The 17,731-nt window shown below is 42.4% G+C and overlaps 1 protein-coding gene across 1 annotated transcript; it reads right to left on the bottom strand.

Annotated features, from left to right (window-relative positions):
- Window positions 1-861: 861 nt before the first annotated feature.
- Window positions 862-17,635, bottom strand: LOC143106860 (uncharacterized). Its single transcript, XM_076271337.1, has 18 exons — window positions 17,625-17,635; window positions 17,240-17,429; window positions 15,538-15,657; window positions 15,150-15,272; window positions 7,316-7,888; window positions 6,291-6,335; window positions 5,971-6,090; window positions 3,794-3,832; window positions 3,451-3,504; window positions 3,275-3,328; window positions 2,900-3,007; window positions 2,631-2,684; window positions 2,222-2,275; window positions 1,700-1,744; window positions 1,315-1,368; window positions 1,183-1,227; window positions 1,001-1,054; window positions 862-912 (listed from the first exon to the last, which is right to left on the bottom strand). The coding sequence occupies exons 1-18, from the start codon at window positions 17,633-17,635 to the stop codon at window positions 862-864; spliced, it is 1,794 nt and encodes a 597-aa protein (XP_076127452.1).
- Between the last annotated feature and the right edge of the window lie 96 nt (window positions 17,636-17,731).

The raw sequence follows: 17,731 nt of genomic DNA, 5'->3' as shown, positions 1-17,731 counted from the left end.
ATCATTTGCCAAGATCCCATAGCAACACTTCATGTGAGAACATCTGGAGAAGAACGAAATGTAATAGGACAAAGCAGATGAGTTGGGATGTTTAGGGTGAGTTTTCACATGCGCTGTGTTTTAACGAGGTCTCAACAGACAGGCCATGGAGAGTTCCCCATTGTGTGCTGCTAGTGACCGCAGCTCCACGGCAGTGCAATAACATAGCTGCTGCTGGCTACCCGGCAACACTCTACACCACTGGGAGAGCACCAGCCATCTGAGGATGCCTGAGTGAATACAACCGCTAATGGCCTACTTTGGGAAAAACTGCTGTGTGTACACCAAAGGAGAATGTGAGGATTTTTCACACTGCTGTATTTTTTATATCGTTCTAGGTTCAAATTTGAACAAAAAAACAATCAAAAATGGTCCAGTTTAGAGTTGATGATGAGAATAATATAACCGGCAAACCTAAAATGAATGGAATCTTATGCATAGCTAGCATGCACATCAAAATAAACCGCTTGTTTTTGCCACTAATGGAGTCATACATGTTATTGTAAATGCAAATGTAAGCACAACATGAAAAGGAGCCCTGCAGAGACACGCCCGAACGTGTCTGTTTACCTAAATAAACGTAGGAAAATGACCATTTCTAGTCAGTTATCTATATGAGAAGAACATGTAGCATGCATCTATAAAGTGAATCTCCAAAGCCAACATACTTGAGGTCCTCTGGTCCCTGCAGGCCCCCGAAACCCCTCAGCTCCAACCAGACCCTACATGACACCAATGCAGACAGTAAGGGTGGTTTGAAAAATAAGCAACACTGTATTGTATGGATTGCAATGCTAGAAGGACAACAGATTGCATTATGTACTATACCCGCGGGCCTCTGCGACCAATTGGGCCAGTGGGCCCGATATTACCCTGGAAGTGTGACAGGAGACAGTTTATCCACTTTATCCATACTCATTTGGAGTGCTGATTTGAATTCTAATTCTAATGATAAGCTCACCTCTGTGCCGTTTACTCCCTGTGCTCCGACCATGCCAGTAACTCCTGGGGCTCCCTGTTACACACACACACACACACACGTGCACATGCACACACACACATCCAAGTATTCAAATAAATTGAATATCTTTCAATAAAAGATGAATAGGTGTTACTTCAGGAATTAACTGAGTGTATGCTCACCACTGCCCCTGGTGGTCCTGATTTGCCACTGCGTCCAGGAAGACCCTAAAGAGCAGAAGAAACAGATGCTTATTAAATAGTTCAAGATAGTTCAAACAGTAATTAATAAATTACAATGTCCAAGTTACACACCTCAATTCCTGGGGTCCCTGGAATCCCTTGTATACCTCTATTGCCCATGGGACCCTAGGCCAAAATCAGAACATGGATATGTACATGTGTTAAATACTGCATAAAGGTAAGTAATTTACGTCAGGTTAATGAAACTATTAAACCAACCAAGTTTTTAGGTCCCACTTCATACTGTGTCCATAATATAATGTACTTATGAAGGTTATAAATACAATGATTTGCTTTTCACAAAAATTGGCTTTTTACAGTACAGTTCTCCAGTTCATCTAGCAACAATACATACAAATAAGCATTATATTTATTGATTAGTATGTAGTAGGCTACTTGAGCACAATAAATATTAACTTTTTTTTTATTTCTGACATCCTTATACTGCTGTACTTACAGCTGGACCAACAGGTCCTGGTAGCCCTGGTTCTCCTGTGGAGCCCTGGAAAACAAAATGTTTTGAAAAAATATGCTTCACATTTCGATATTTAGTCTATGATGAAAGATTTAGTCTATGATGAAAGATTAGGTCATGGAAATATAGCATAGCAATATTGGCAAGGCAAGTTTATTTATATTGTCAATTTCATAAACAGAAACAATTCAATGTGGTTTACATATAATATAGTATGAAGAACGTGTATTCTCAATACAGAAAGATATCAGTCTCAAATTCCATATGTCTCAGATTCTCTTTACAGGTAACCTAATTATTTTAACTACTATGGTATTACATTAGTTCAACGGATGCATCGATTAATGCAAATGATAAACTGCATCCAATTCATGTTCCATTTCTTTCCACAGGGGGGCAATATTTTTCAGACATACGGTACTGCACGCCCCCCTAAGAGAGTACATGTGTGTTTTTAAAGTATCTCTTAAATTCAGTCCTACTGAGAACTACATGATCAGTTACCTTCTCTCCTTCTCTCCCTATATCACCACGGAGGCCTGGAGCACCAGGAAAGCCCTGTTTTGGAGGTAAAATACAGTATAATAGAGGTGCATCAATATTTCATTCGTTTATCTGTTCAAAACTCTTCACATTTCTTACCTGAAAGAAAAAAAACATCTATATGTTACAAAATGTAGTTATATATAGCTTATATATGTATGCTATATATACGTATTTATAGTTGTTATATATGTTATATATTTGTTTTTAAGAGAGTGTGCTCATCTTTAAGCAACCTCTTGTCTTGGCTACTAATTGTGATATCCATTTTTCATGTTACAAAGATGAACAGATGGCAATAACGTCTGTGGAGGGATGGCAACACAATGACATGACAGCAGTGGTGTTTGTTACGTGTGAAGCCTCGTACCTCCTCCCCCTTCTCTCCAGGAGGAGCAGACTCTCCTTTGTCACCCCGTGGGCCCTGGAGTCATGGAGGAGAGATGGTGTGAGTCAGCACTTTAATGGATGCATATCTGCACATTATACATAGAATATCTTTCCAGATATCCTGCATTTAAATACTGAGAACATTGAGGAGAATTTACCTCAATAGATATTACTGTCTGCATAGCACACCTATCATTTAGCAAAGGAGATAGGAGAAAATAGCTGTGGGACACAGGTGCCGCTTCTTACCTTCAGGCCAGGTAATCCTCGAGGTCCAGGAGTTCCATCAGGCCCAGGTTGTCCATCTCTACCCCATGTCCCTGCTCGTCCACTCACTCCCTTAGGCCCAAAGCTGCCCTGGAACAAACACACTGGACACTGGAACATTTCATCTCTACAGGTCGGTCAACTCCACATAGCACATAGCATTGCTTATGTACATCCACAACCGTACTGCTGCTCCTATCTATATGTGGTACAGGTCAGACATTGTTTGACCCTTATTGACTTTTGATTGAGCTGCAAACCCAACACCTCTTGCCGCCTCCTGGCAAGCACGAAGTCTAAGGACAAACTGTATTTTAGGATTGTGTGGGTATGGACAGTGGGCATGTGAGCCATTACCATGTCGCCTCTGCGTCCGGTTACCCCTCTCTGTCCCGGTTCTCCTGGAATGCCCTTATTCATGCACACACAGACAATAAAGCAATCAAATACTTTAACCCCTAAATGGGGGAACTACTTTATAATCAGCTTTTGTTGATAACTCCATACATTTAGTTTGTAAAGACTGCACTTACAGGAGGGCCAGGCTTTCCCATCTCCCCAATTGGTCCAGGAGAGCCCTGCTCTCTCTACAACATCAAAAGGGGGAACAAATTAGACAGGTCTTCATACCACGCAGATCATTATGCTTCTCAATGTTTCTGGTCTGTTGAACATTTCATGTAGAGGCTTTGTTTTGAGGGAGGTCATGTGGCAGTGACAGGCCAATCTCGTTCACATGTGCCCAAATGTTTCAAACAGTAGGAAGCTATCTTGCACTGATGTCCAGGTAAATTAGTGTGTCTTCATTAGCAAACAGGCCACAGGAAGTTTGTATGTTTGAATATGTGTAAATGTAAGTATTTGTGTTGTACTTACAGGCCATCCTGAGTGTAAAGCTTGAAAAAAGGATGTTCTCTGTTGATAGAACATAGAATGGGAGTTAAGATAGACATTGTACAAACTATCATCCATACGTAACTAAGATGGCTCAGACATTTTAGACATGTGTACCTCTGTAAGCTAAGAGTGAGCTACTTTCTCCTGTATGTTTGCGTAAGGTTTTAATCTAACACATAACATCTTGTAACGTGGGCTGCATTGGCCTACATTAGGATCCAGCCAAATGAGAAGCGCAAACGGCACAGTGTTGAGAGCCCCATGGCTAACTCCCAGATGGCACATAGAGAAGGTGGCACAGTGTAAGCTGTCACCATGGGCCATAAAAGTGGATTTCTGAATCTATAGACATACAGTATATACATACATACACATATAAACACACACACTCAGACAGACAGACACACATACTTACATACATACATGTACACGCTTACACGCAAACACATAGACACACACAGTCTAAATGCAGGTCTATTGAATTGGCCATGGCTCTCTTGCTTCCCTACGATATTTGTCTTGGCCGGCGAGCCAAGTCTTGCCCTGGGGTTGGACGTAATACCGCTGCTGGCCCAGTGAAAGAGAGGCAGAGACAGGATGAGAGGGGTCAGACCTCCCCCACGGCACTCAGCTCTCTGCCGGCCCAGGCAGCCCTGAGGATCAGTGTGTCTGTATGTGTGTGTGTGAGTGTGTGTGTGTGTGTGTATGTGGGGTGGAGGGGGGGGGGGGGATATAACATCTGTCAGAATGGCCCTGTGTGCGCGGTCGGAACTCCCCGGCAACACTAGCTGCATTCACGGCGTACGCCGCACGCTCGGCCCCGGATCGCCATCAGTGCAAACAAAGCCCGCTGTGCAGACGCATGCACGCCAGGGTCACCGGCTTTAGCTTACAATGCTCTGAAGACAAATCATCCTTAATTACTTGGAGCTGCCGCCACCCCAGGACCACACCACAATCTCACTCTGCCATATCCATCTAAACAGACTCCACACACTCGAGGGAGGAACTGCACAACTGGGCCAGAAATAGGAACTAGCACAGGGCCCAAAGGTGGATCACATACGGTCTTAAGTTCTGTTCAAACCGTAACATGTTTGCACTGGATATGAGGAGATATTCCATTGGTACAGTAAATATCAATATCAATGCTAGGTCAGAAAACTATGTCATCTCCAAATCTTCTGGATCACACATCCCTTGCCTACAGCGGTTGTCTGCCAAGTATACACAAACCTTCATAAATGCTCACTCGATGTACGGCAAAAAATGACAATGTGATTTGTTCGAAAACAAAACATCCATTGCACGAAAATGCAATTAGATCAGAGAATGCTTAGTTTGTGTGAAAGCGTGATTACAATAAGATGAGTTATTATGGTCGTGTCAGACACAGATTCTCCCAAATCAAAGCATGGCATACCTCTCAAACGGGGCATACATTGCAATCTTCCATGCTGAAGCATTTAGTTGATTGCAGCTATCAACCTCAATCATGACAAAATCCATATCATGATTTGTTGTTTAAATGATCTAATCCAATCCAACAAGCACATGGAGCAAAGAATTTGGAACACGGCTCATGAATGCATTGAGACAATAGAATCCTCTTAAGGCACAAAAACGTAAAAAGAAGAGAGCAGTGGTTAAAACACATTTCTGAGACATAGAGCAGCAAATACTGCATATAAACTAGTACGCTACTGCAACATACTGCTCTCCCTGTGCTAAAGACCTTACAATTGTCCCACAACTGCTTCCAATTACATCACTGTAAATAGTATTTTGGATTGCGGTCTCACGGAATAGAGATCTGAAATTGAACATCAGAGATGGTCGGCCAGCCTCGGCACGGCCACAGAGATGCGGCAGGTCACTCTCAGGTCTGGACCAGTGGGCGTCAGCGTGGGTGCACCGTCAGCGTGGGTGCAGCGACAGTCTGAGCGGGTGCAGCACTTTCCCACTGCCAACAGCAGGTCCTTGTAAGCTGGAGCTGAAGCCTGACGAGGACAGCTCCAGCTCCTTGGCCTGGCGCGCTTTCTAATTTCCATGGCTCTGGATGTGTCCAACTGTCATGACTCAACCCTTGCTGGCGTGGTGTACAACCCCACTGAGGGCTGAAAAACAAGGAGTGTATAAAAATAAAGCGGACCAACCCTAAACGCTGCCCAGTCCTCCGGGGTGTTCCTCCACAGATAGAGAGAGGGCAGGCCGGGAAATCCCGGGGGTCCAGGCTCCCCCCTCATCCCATCCCTCCCAACTGGGCCTAGAGAACCCTGAAAGCAGAAATCATGTCAGTATTAGACAGTATTATGTCCTGTGCGTCATAAAAGACTGAGAAAGAGGCAGTGCAGCTCTCGGCTGTATTCTCAGTTAGAAATGGTAATTAATTTGATTTGTGTCATATTCTGTGACTAATAGACAAAATACTCTCCTTTTTAAGGCAGTAGAATGAATTGATGTACATATCCCATACCTTGTCACCTTTGAACCCAACAAAACCTTCTTGTCCAGCACATCCCTGAAGAAACATATTAAGAGTTAATTATCCAATATGTGAATACAACTGAGTGACACTCAGTACAACTGACAGTTGAGAATAACAGAAAACAAAGTAATCATTGATGTCATGCCAGCCAACTGAATCCACTGGAAACTGGTACATGTCCTTAGACAGCACAATTTCAGCAAGTCACCATCATAGGTTTTGTAAATATTTATTCTCTGGTCTGTAATTTTGCAAAGAGCAAAATAATATGCACGGTGGCCAAAGTCTATATTTAAGAGTTGTTTAAAATGTAGACTGTTTGAGAGAACAGAACAAGGATTTAAACAGGGGAAAAGATGTGGGTATGGAATGGAACAAGCCAACTGAATCTAAAATGTAATGTGGCGAACAAACGACTCATTATCATAAATAAATCCACATTACAATTTACTCTGACTTGTTTCATAACACAAACTGAGAGCTATATTATTAAAGCTTTGAAAAAAAGAAAGCTGGCAACGTCACTGTATCCCACCTTCAAGACATCAAGTGTCTACTGTGCTGACAGACAAGAAAATCACGGCAAATGTAAATCCTTTGGAGATAATGCATATTTCACATGCCATGTACATCAAGCACTGGGTGAATGCCTGGGAATCAGTGAATGGCTACTTGTTCAGAAAAGCTGCAGAGTGGACCCTTCACTGACTGAAGCTGCTTCTAGTCTTTTGCCGGATCTCATGCAATGCATTAGTATCAAAGTACCAAAATAAACAACACATCACTTCCAGGCTTTAAATGAACCAATACAGCTACGATTAGCCTCTCTTTCACACGTATTTACATCCCTTCAATTGAAAAACAGTACACAGTCTCTCTCCCTTTTAAATTGTAAACTTCAAATGAGAATAATGCAGTATACACAGACATGATAATGCCCAGTATACACAGACATTTATCATCAATCACTGGATGGATATTCTGCATGCAGGTCATATAAAGGGCAAACTCACTCTCCGCCCCGGAGGACCAAAAGGTCCTGGCGCTCCTCTGAGGAGTCTATATTGCCTCCCGTCCAGACCTGTGATGATATCTCCATGCTTTGGTACAGCCTGTGGCACAGTGGTGTGCCCAATGCCAGTGACTTGGTTCCTGCCCTGTCCTCCATTGTCCACTGTGGTCATTTTTGATCCACTTTTCAAAGGATCAGTTGATATAGTGTGTGGCAAGAGGTCCTCTTCAGTAAGTACATTTAGGTCAGGTTGTTGACGTTGGGCTTTATTGGGGTGTCGTTCTAAATCAGTGGCGGAGGGAGAGTCCAGGTCAATGATTCCATCTGAAGGTCCTGTCTGTGTTTTTCTGCGGTCTACACTTGTGCTTGAACTCAACGCTTTGACGGAGGTGAGCACTCTGCGGTCGTCGGTTCCTTGGCTGTGACTGTTTGTAGTGATTACTGGGTGCTTAGCAGCTTCCATGCCACTCTCCATTGCAAGGCTGACATTCTTAAGGTCTAAGTTTTGAAGATCCCATTCGGTGTTATTCTTTGTTAGATCACTGACATTCAAGCCCGAGGACAGCTTTGGGACCTGCCAAAATAAAAAAAAATAAACAAGTAGGAATAAATATGTAGGGGAGACAAAACAAGGAGTGAAACAGACAAAACATTTGAGAGAACTGGTGCTTTGAAGATAGAAGCTGACATGAGAAATATACATCATAAACATGACTGAATTTTTATGAATTTTTGATTACAGCTATTCTGGGTGGAGGGAACAATTCCACAGGGACGGAATCTATGCCGGGAAACATAATTCAGTTGAGAAAGGGGCTTGATTAAAAATACTCCATGATTCTACACAAAAGACCAAAGGAAAATCTCAAATCTCTGAGTTCATGAATGACTTTTATATGTGCCATCAGACCATGAAGTAAGAGGGATAAGATTGCCAGACTGATGCCAACCACTCGTGAAAATACCAAAGAGTTTCTGCTTAAAAGGGCACTCCCCCGCCCCCTCCAAAACAACCCCCTGAGGGCTAGCAGTTGATTGACAGAAGGAAAGTGTATTGCCTAAATCATCAGCCCCTTCTGCCTTATCTGTTGTAAACAATAGGCTTCTATGTAAGCAGCAACATAAGCAGCAGTTTGCTTTGAGAGACAGCATGACTAAGATGAATGGACCACTTGATCCTCTGTGGGGCTAGACACTGTTTGTCCAGCTAATCTTTTGGACCCTCTCGATGTTGGTGGGGATGGTGGGGCTCTGTGTTTTGCCCTAACAGAAGTAGTAACTGGAGAACGATATGAAGCAGTAGGGATAAGGACATCAGTAAACACGTTGGTTAGTCCGTGTTTACACTAGATGTTGTGTTGAGTTTGGACTGGGGCTGAGAGGAAATGAGGTCCTTTGAGTGGCATAATGTATGTAATATCAAATTATGGAGGAATGCGTTTACTGCCCTGACATTTCCGAACACATCAGCCCCACATGGGCAATCAGGGGTTGTTAGTTGATATGTACTTATGATGATGGATGTGATGTTGGTTTGTGCCGATAGCATCAGTGATAACAGAGCAAAAATGGTTTCCTGTCAATCCATTTCCTACAACAGTTTGATTCTGATAAGGGAGCAGTATGAACAAGCTGCCCGAGGCACCATGCTAGGTCCTGCTTTTGTGAGGTCCTGGGTCCCTTTTTAAAAGCAACTAAGATTGTCTCCTTCCAAAGTTCAATTAATCAAACCTGTATGCCATTCACAGCATAACATATCAAAACATACATGAGTTAAATGAATTAGCAGAAAAAATAGCAAATTAGTGTAAAATCAGCACAATTATCAGCCCGTTCCAAAAAAAATCATCTATCCATTCATTGTTTAAAATGTATCCATATGTATTTTTGTAAATTGTGTCCTACATATCCATTAGTTTTAGTGGAATTGTATTGCAAATATAAATGCCTAAAAGAAGGGTTAAAGATGTAACAACTAATTGCTCAAGAGAGTCCATCCTTTGCGGAAAAGGTCTATCCCTGAAGGTATTCTCCTGATAGGGTCACCTTTAAGGCCTTGAGTAAAAAGAGCAAATACCAGAGATTGTCAGAGATTAGCCCTGGTCAAGCCAGAGCGAGAATCCTGACCCCCAGAGAGTCTCCTCCACAGCGGCCTGTTATCAGTGCGGAGTGTGCTGCAGGCCTCATTGTGAATTATGATGTGGAGCATAAATCAAGGCGGCGACACTGGAATGAAGAGGATCGTTGTCGGCTATTTGTCTGCTGATGCAGCTGGGCAAACACTATGAGTCACTCTGAGAGTAATCACTCCAAGAAAGTTTGAGGGAGGGAAATACACTGTCCTCGAAGACAAATGAGGGCCAGGAAATGAGACAAATATGTTTTCAATAATCTATGTCATTACTAATGCAAAGAGTAGAATTCCACTGACTGAGAAGAAACTTGAAACCGAGTGACAGATTATAGTAATATCCTTACAAAAACATAAATAAACACTTCATTAAAAGGACATTAAAATCTATTGATAAAAGTGCCATAGAAAGAGTCAATATAATGATATTTTGTTGATGCAAATATGAAATTATTACCGAATGGAAAGGTTTAAACCATACGATCATGCAGTTCCCACAAATTATGATCAAGCAGCAGAATTCCTTAAGAACACACACACAGATATAAACATGATGAGACAGGGACAGGTTGGCTCCCCTACCTGATCACTGCCCAGAGAATCCACATATAATCCAAGCAGAAGAATATCCAGCATCACCCAGCCTCTAGCCCTGGACTGACCGTGCATGGCTGCAAGGGCTAAATGCATCTCCAACCTCCCTCTGCATCCAAACTCTTCCAACATGTATAGGGGACACTCGACTCCGCAGCACTCTCCAAGATTGAGTCATCGCAGACCCACCCAGTCCGTACCTCTGCCTTCTCCCTGCCCACCAAACCTAAAAGGGTGGTGCACACTGCTCCACCCCAGTGACCCATCCAGTCAAGAGCATCAATAAAGATGTTCATGGCTAACTATAGCAAATGCAGTTACATAATGTCAGATAGAAAACAATTAATGGGGGCTATTTGTGAACTGTGGTCTCAAACCTCATGTCCCTGTCTGCTGTTGGAGTCTAAACGTATACTTATACTTATTCATTTGACTGACGCCTTTTTCCAAAGCGACTTACAGTTATTGCAAGGACCACTCTCCCCAAAACATGTCAATCAAATCCATGAGATGATTGAACATAACTGTGCTTTAAAAGTACCTCATGAGCTGTGCCGATTTTTCTCTAGGAAACCAAACACATCCAAAACAGTTGGTCTGGAGCCTGGGTTCCTTGGGTTCAGATTCAAGAGACTCCAAGCCACCATGGTCCACAGGCAGCTTTTATCAATACTATTAGTGTACCAGCAAATTGTGTAGAAGAGCGAGTCATTTTCTCACCACATACAGATGGGGAAACCTCTAATCTATAGTAATTAATCAAAGGCCACATGAAAAAACACTGACGAGGGATAGTTCTAAACCATCTGATGAGTATATCCAGAGGAAAGAAAGCTGCATGAATCTCCTAATTTCTCATTAGGGGGGGCCACTGAAGTGCTTTCCAAAAACTCTCATCATGTCTAATTAGATTGGAAATGATAATTTCACTGTGGAGACCTACAGCACTCTGATTCAAAGCTGTGGGAGAGGAACGCAGCCAGCTCCTTCAAAGAGGCTGGATTAAACCATGACGACTCCATTCGCCAGTTCTAAGAGCAGAACATGGACCTCGTTGTTCTTTGACGCAACTGTATGCATCAGGCAAAGACCCTTAGGTTTTCACAACTTTAATAAAGTTCCCTTGAGGACATAATCTTGCTCAAAACAAACTCCCTATCTCAGCCATCGGCTATCCCTACAACTTATAATTGCTTCCAGAGACACTTTGCAGCCAAAAGGGGCTATAGTAAGCGCACAGAGACAGTTATGCTTCGCAGAGGTGGGTGGTGGTGGGGGGGGGGGGCTAAGCATAGATTACTGCTAATGTGATGAGATGACAACAGGTCACAAGAGCAATAAAGAGACCATTGACACCTCAGTGACATAACATTTACAGCAGGGATTTATTTAGCGCACAACTGGGGCATTAAATTACAGGTCGGCGAATATAATGACAGGTTTAACCGCTCCAAGACCAAAGACACTGATGATAGGTGCACCCTGCCAAGGGACAGGAATACTGAGAGCTCTGATATGAAATAAGAACAGCGTGGGACTCCGGTGAGGCCGCCACGAGAGCCTCTAATTATTCCCCCTCTCCAGTGAGGTGTATTATCACTCGCAGGCCACCTCTAAAGAGGGAATGTTTCCACTGTGATGGTACACTGTGCCCTTTTGGGGCCAAATGCGCAGAGGATCATGGGAAATCATGCCTTCATCATTTCAAGGCATGCCAGCAATAGGAGCGCACCCTAAACCTCATAAACGTGCCTTACCCAGAAGGCATCTCTCCAGCTGTGGGTTTTGGCCTTGGCACTTCTCAGGCACTTAACAGTGTTATTTAAAACCGAATGCCGAGGTTTACACTGTGTGCATACGATAAACAATAACCAGATGTAATAGAGGCTCTGGATGTCATCATTGATGGTAAGAGTAAAATAATTGCACTCTCTTCGCAGTACGCTGTATGCAGATGTCGGAGTTCCACTTGGCCAAACTTACTTTTAGTGACCTGTAACCTAAGGGCTTTCCTCGAACCAGAAACGGCACGCTGTGAGGTCATAATTTGCTATTTTATTCAGTTAGGCACAAATGATGAATATGACTGTATAAGAGCTTTCAGCTCTATGGTTTTGTGGGGCTCTTACTATTATGTCATTCCATAACTTGCTGTCATCCTTCCCAGGAAAAGACTACACTAAAAATGAAACCAGCATGTTTTGCTCTGACTATAAGAGGACACTGAACAATTTACACTTATTTCTCAAAGATTTGGCTTTAGTGCACAAATCCCACTGAAAAGGTTTCTTATATGCACCAAAGAAACCCAGAACATACTGTATATATTAACGCTATACGTTTTAAACTTTGGATGCCTGTAACATTACTTCCCCCTGCAGAGGAAAAGCCATCTTTCTGTATCTGTGTTTGGGTTCACCAACGACCCTGCAGGTTTGGATCCTTTCACTCTCAGATTTCAATCAGAGACTTTGAACTCATGCCTGATTGGTGTAAAAATGAAGCTGCTCTGTGTCCTATTCAGTTGTTAAAGGAACACGCCACCCAATGTCAGTAGTAATATATGTTCTTACCTTAACTTTCACGAGTTGAGTCATACCTCTCCCGTGTCCGTACGTGCACTCAAACGCTCTGGTGCGCGGCTGGACTGTGTTAGCATGTTGCTATGCTAGCAGGCTTTGACGGCAACTAAGCGTAGAAGTAATCAAAAACATCCACGTTTTACCGACTTAAATACAGTTGCACGAGTAGTTGATAGAAATGCTACGGCCACGCAACATGAAACGTGGCGATTTTCCAAGCGAATAAACCGGAGAACTACAATGTGTGGCGCAATAGCACTTGGGAGTACTTTGACCTAGCGTAGTAGTATTGTTAACACCTAATTGTAGATCCTATCCACCACAGAGTTTAGAATCCATGCTGGATCGACCCTCAGCCTCTCCCTCCCCTCTGAGCGAGAGAGAGGCACACACACTAGAGATGCGCTGATGGGCTATTATTTCAACCATAACTGCATAGCAAAACTTTTTTGACCAATCTTCGAAACAGCACCCGCCCACCATCCGCTGGTTGTTTTAATGTAGGCTATATGGGTGATGCAGCGCTGCTGACGTGAGGCTAGAAAGCCCTTGCCTGTTCTAGGAAGACTGATCCAATGCAGCAAATATATTAAAAGGCTAAAGTCGTACATTGGCTATGTTGTAGCCTATCCCCAGAATATCAGCAGCAAACTCAGTCTCTGTCTCGCAAAACAGTCTCCAAATAAAACGCACATCGGCCTGTTGCCTATACTGCCAGCTTGTGACAATATATCGTCCAAAATGCTTGATTGCATTGCATTCTCCACATTTTTAGCTACATTTTCATGTACCACATCAGCATTTTTGTTCAGTGAATCTTTTGTAAATTGCTTTAAAATGAATTGCGCTGTCTGTCTGAAAAAGACGCGTTCGTGCAGTCAAAATGAATGGGAGTCTTCAGAACAGCTGTCACCCATTAAACAGTGTGTAAAGTAGCCTATAATGTGAATGACTTGTTATTTTATCAAGGATTTCTTTCTTTTTGCAAAAAATAAAGTACAATAGGCATTAATTAGTAGGCCAGGAGCATGTTGAAATTATGTGGCAAATTGCGTTTTTTATTACAATGATAAAATTGTAAAAGGACGTGACCGAAGCTGAGGCAAGCCAGGCAATAGGCCTATAGGCCCGACGGTAATTGTAAAGCAATTTACAAAAGATTCACTGATGAGAGATATCTTATATATCAGAAATATCACTTATAGAATGTTCCAAACATTCTCACAATCAAATCATTACAACCCTTGGACTGAGACTATCACAATGATACCGAACATGAATACATTTACATTTCATGACACATGGATACATTATATCAAGGTAACATCCTCTGTCCTGTGTACCTGTAGCCCTTGAACCACTACATTAGCATTCCACTGGGGGAGGGGAGGGTGTCTTTGTTTTAAACCAAGAAGGGCCACATGGCAATTAAATTATTATTAATTTTAACCGTAAAATTATTGCTATCAAGGGTTACGTGCAGGCTTCCGCAAAACATAGGATTTTATTAGGTTGAGGCAACAAGTGAGTAGTAGGATGACAATTTTCTTGAAGGCTACTCTGAATAGCAGAAAAAAACGTTTATTTTACTGTCTATGGAAAAAACCGAGCGGCTTTGAAAGCCATTGGACCCGGAAAAAGATTTATTAGCCAATTATTGCATCATCACTTAATAACCGAATAACCGCTACAAATTAGCAATATGGTTTTATGGAGACTGTGTTATTGCTGTGGTACCTCTATTAGCATTATGCTAAATTGCAAAAATGTTTTTATGGGGCCAATACATCTTTGAAGGAAATTCCCTGGGGGGTTCCTCTGACAGCGACTACACACCCTCTGTGTATGGAGAACAGAACAAACTTAATAAGATTACACGTTTCTTAACAGAAAATATATCTGTTGATAGCAGGGCGAAATATAAATTTGTATATCTTTAAACAGGGATAACATTTAGATGTACAGTGTGCAATAAGGATGAAGCAGACAATGTTTTCTTGTGGTTTTACTTGCCTGGTCATAACCACACAAACGCACTTTGGACTTCTTTAACAAGCACAATCCAGAAACACCTTCATCTCTCTGAAACAAGCCCTTCCATCCAAAGCACTAACACTTCAACACAAAGTCCCAGCCCTTTTGTAGCATTTGGTTCCATTGTAGTTAGGCAGTTCCCATGACGGCAATGAATCAAAACACTTTTTCCACTAAGGAAAATAAGCTACAGCTTTATGGGAACACATGAGAAATCACTGTAATCCCCTCACTTCCGTCTTGTCCATTTGGAGACTATTGGGGCTATCCATCTCCTCCAAGCTCCAGCTGAGGCCTATTTGCCCCCTGCTGGGGCCACTGATTTTGGCCATTTAGAGCACAGTCATTTCTCACCGTTTCCCCTGACCCAACTCCCAAGGTGAAAGTGTTCTAACACCCAGCTGCAGCTCACTGTCATTCAGAGATGGGCTACTGCAAGAGTATCCGCACACTGGGGATGTCTCTCACAGTTGCCTATGCTCACCCATACTCACCGGAGCCTTCGTTTCTCTGATGCCGGGCCTCACATCTTGTGTCGTGTGCCCAAGAACTGGGCCTTCGTCATCAGTGGAGCTCTCTGTGAGGTCTATTGGCTGGCCAGAGGAGAATAAGCTCCCCTGCAGAAAATAAACGGCAAGAAAAATGGAAAATGTAACATATTCAGTTAGACATCTTAGACAACTAAATGTATAGTGTTGTTATTCTCTGTTATAGCCTATGAGAGGGTTTCTGACATGTAAATCAATTATATTGTGCTGGTTTAGATGTATAAATGTATTGCTTTACAACTGTTTTTTTTTTTTCTTTTTAAAGATTTTCCCATCTTTGGCATGCTTTATTGAGTGCTTATATTACTCTGTCACAGGGTCAGCTCTTGTTTACCTGTGTTTTATCTGTGGACCGCAGGGTCTTTGAGACTTCGCACTCCGTGCTGTAGAGGCTGCAGTGATATTTGGCGGCGTCCGAGTCTCCCATCAGAAAGGTCATCTGTCTCAGCTCTCCCTGCAGGGATAAGCACACATGTCCATTTGCTCCGGCCAGAGGTGCAGAGCCATGCAGCTCTGTCCAACTAGATAAATACACATCTCTCCCTAACAGGACGTGGATCTAGTTCAACACAGTCCACTCCCTTTGTGCTTAACATTACTTTTTTTTTCATCTCTGTGTTGGGGAGTAGCCATAAAACTGACACTATTGGATGACAGGTGATTGCTTTCTGAAGGGTGAGGGCTTTGGACTCAGGCACACACGGGCCCTTTTAGCACTTGGCACTGACAAGCGACAGATCCTTGGATGTGGCCCATTTCCTAATTTTAAAGACAAGTGGGGAGCACATTGTTCAGACCTAGTTGTCCTGGTTCCAAAATAGACAATAGGCAACTTGGCTTACTCTAACGCTAATGCCGTAACACAAGGGATTAAATATACTGTATCTGGAGACAGCAGCTGCATTAACATATACTTAGCCTTGATCAGATAATGATGTGATCTTCATGCTCACATGACAGGAGAATGATGTCTACCAGCTTCTCCAGTTTGGGAAAAATTACAATTTCTTGCTTGTAAAAATACTAAAGGAACAACTGAGTCACATGTTGGGTAAAGTCCACCAATGTAGGAAATCTTGTATTTTCATCACCCAGTTAAAATTAACATACATCCATATATTCAAAGTAAATCTTTGCCCTGTATATGCTCTTTTATTTATTTTCATTGATGGCTGGCAGAATGTCATCATGGCAATAGTTCAGCTTATCCTGAAACACTGTGAATACACTTTATTTCTGGACAAGCATTCATTCAAATAATTTTGTGTTCATGTGCTTTCCTTTAATACCAAATGGAAACAGCATGACATACAGTAGGCAACTACACCTTAAACATCCTGCTGAAATTGTTAATATTTGTGAAATCACACAGATCAAAGTCTTGTCATCACTAAAACATCATAGACTGTGTCATCACATACAATACATCTTCTGGCAGTCTATCTTTGACGTCTAAAAAAATTGAGAAAAATGACACAGATGTTCAAGGTATGTGCAGTCTTGTGCACTGACAAACACAGTGCAAGACTTGGCAACCAGATCTAATAGTAGTGATGGATCGCCAGAGATGGAGGACTGCACTGGATTCAATGAGAGCTTCACACTCCCAGAGTACCTGCAGTTTAGGGGCCTTCATTGTCTTCTGCAGGAGCAGATTTATGACCAAATGCTGAAGATGACCAGATTCCACAGCAATATGGAATGTGCTGCTCTATAGACAACCCAAATGCATGCCAGCAATAAAGTGATGCATTTCTGTTGCAGGCACTGACAATTACACTAACCACAAGTCATGATTCACGTTGCATCAGGAAGTAAATCGTAAAAACCAAGAGCATGACAAAGATGATTGCCCTGCTTCCTCATGCTTTTCTTTTGCTTCTGGAATGAAGGTGTCTATTTTTCAAATCTCGTTTATGAAATGTCGGAGTCATAGACTGTCGGAGTACATTAGAGCAATTTTGTAATGAAAGCAATTGGACAGATGATAAAGCAAACACCGAGAGAAGAAGAAAAAACATTGGTTCTATACTTACCTCAAACGGTGTCTCAAATCCCTCCAGGATGCCACCTACAGTCAGCAGCCCCTCCGTAGTGATGCCCATGTAGGGGTAGACCCACTTTACCGTCTCAACCAGCACACAGTCTACATACAGTGCCAGCCCTTTGGAGGACACTCCAATAGAGACATGGTGCCACTGGGAATCAGACACTGAGACTGGAAACCTACAAGAAGAGCCCGGTAGAAGGGATATGTAGGTTAACATGAATGTCATTGAGTGGTGTGAAAATATTTCAACTTAACTTGTTTCAACATTGTAACATGTGTCTTAACCGTATGTCTTAACTTGAAGTCATGTTCCCAAATCTGTGCCCCTCGAAACACATTAACTGCAGTTAAGGGTAAATTGACATGACTACATTTTATCCATTTTGAAAGTCTATTTTTGATTTGTTTTGGTGGTTGTTAATGAAGTAACAAGAAACAGTCTTCATCAGGGCATGCCAGGGCATTGGTTGTTGTGTTT

Source organism: Alosa pseudoharengus, unplaced genomic scaffold (genome assembly GCF_046254945.1).
Source record: "Alosa pseudoharengus isolate Yale_2024_CS ecotype anadromous, Long Island Sound unplaced genomic scaffold, YU_APseudo_1.1 YU_APseudo_1.1_scf_6, whole genome shotgun sequence".
Taxonomy (NCBI): domain Eukaryota; kingdom Metazoa; phylum Chordata; class Actinopteri; order Clupeiformes; family Clupeidae; genus Alosa; species Alosa pseudoharengus.
This window is presented reverse-complemented; position numbering and strand designations above follow the sequence as displayed.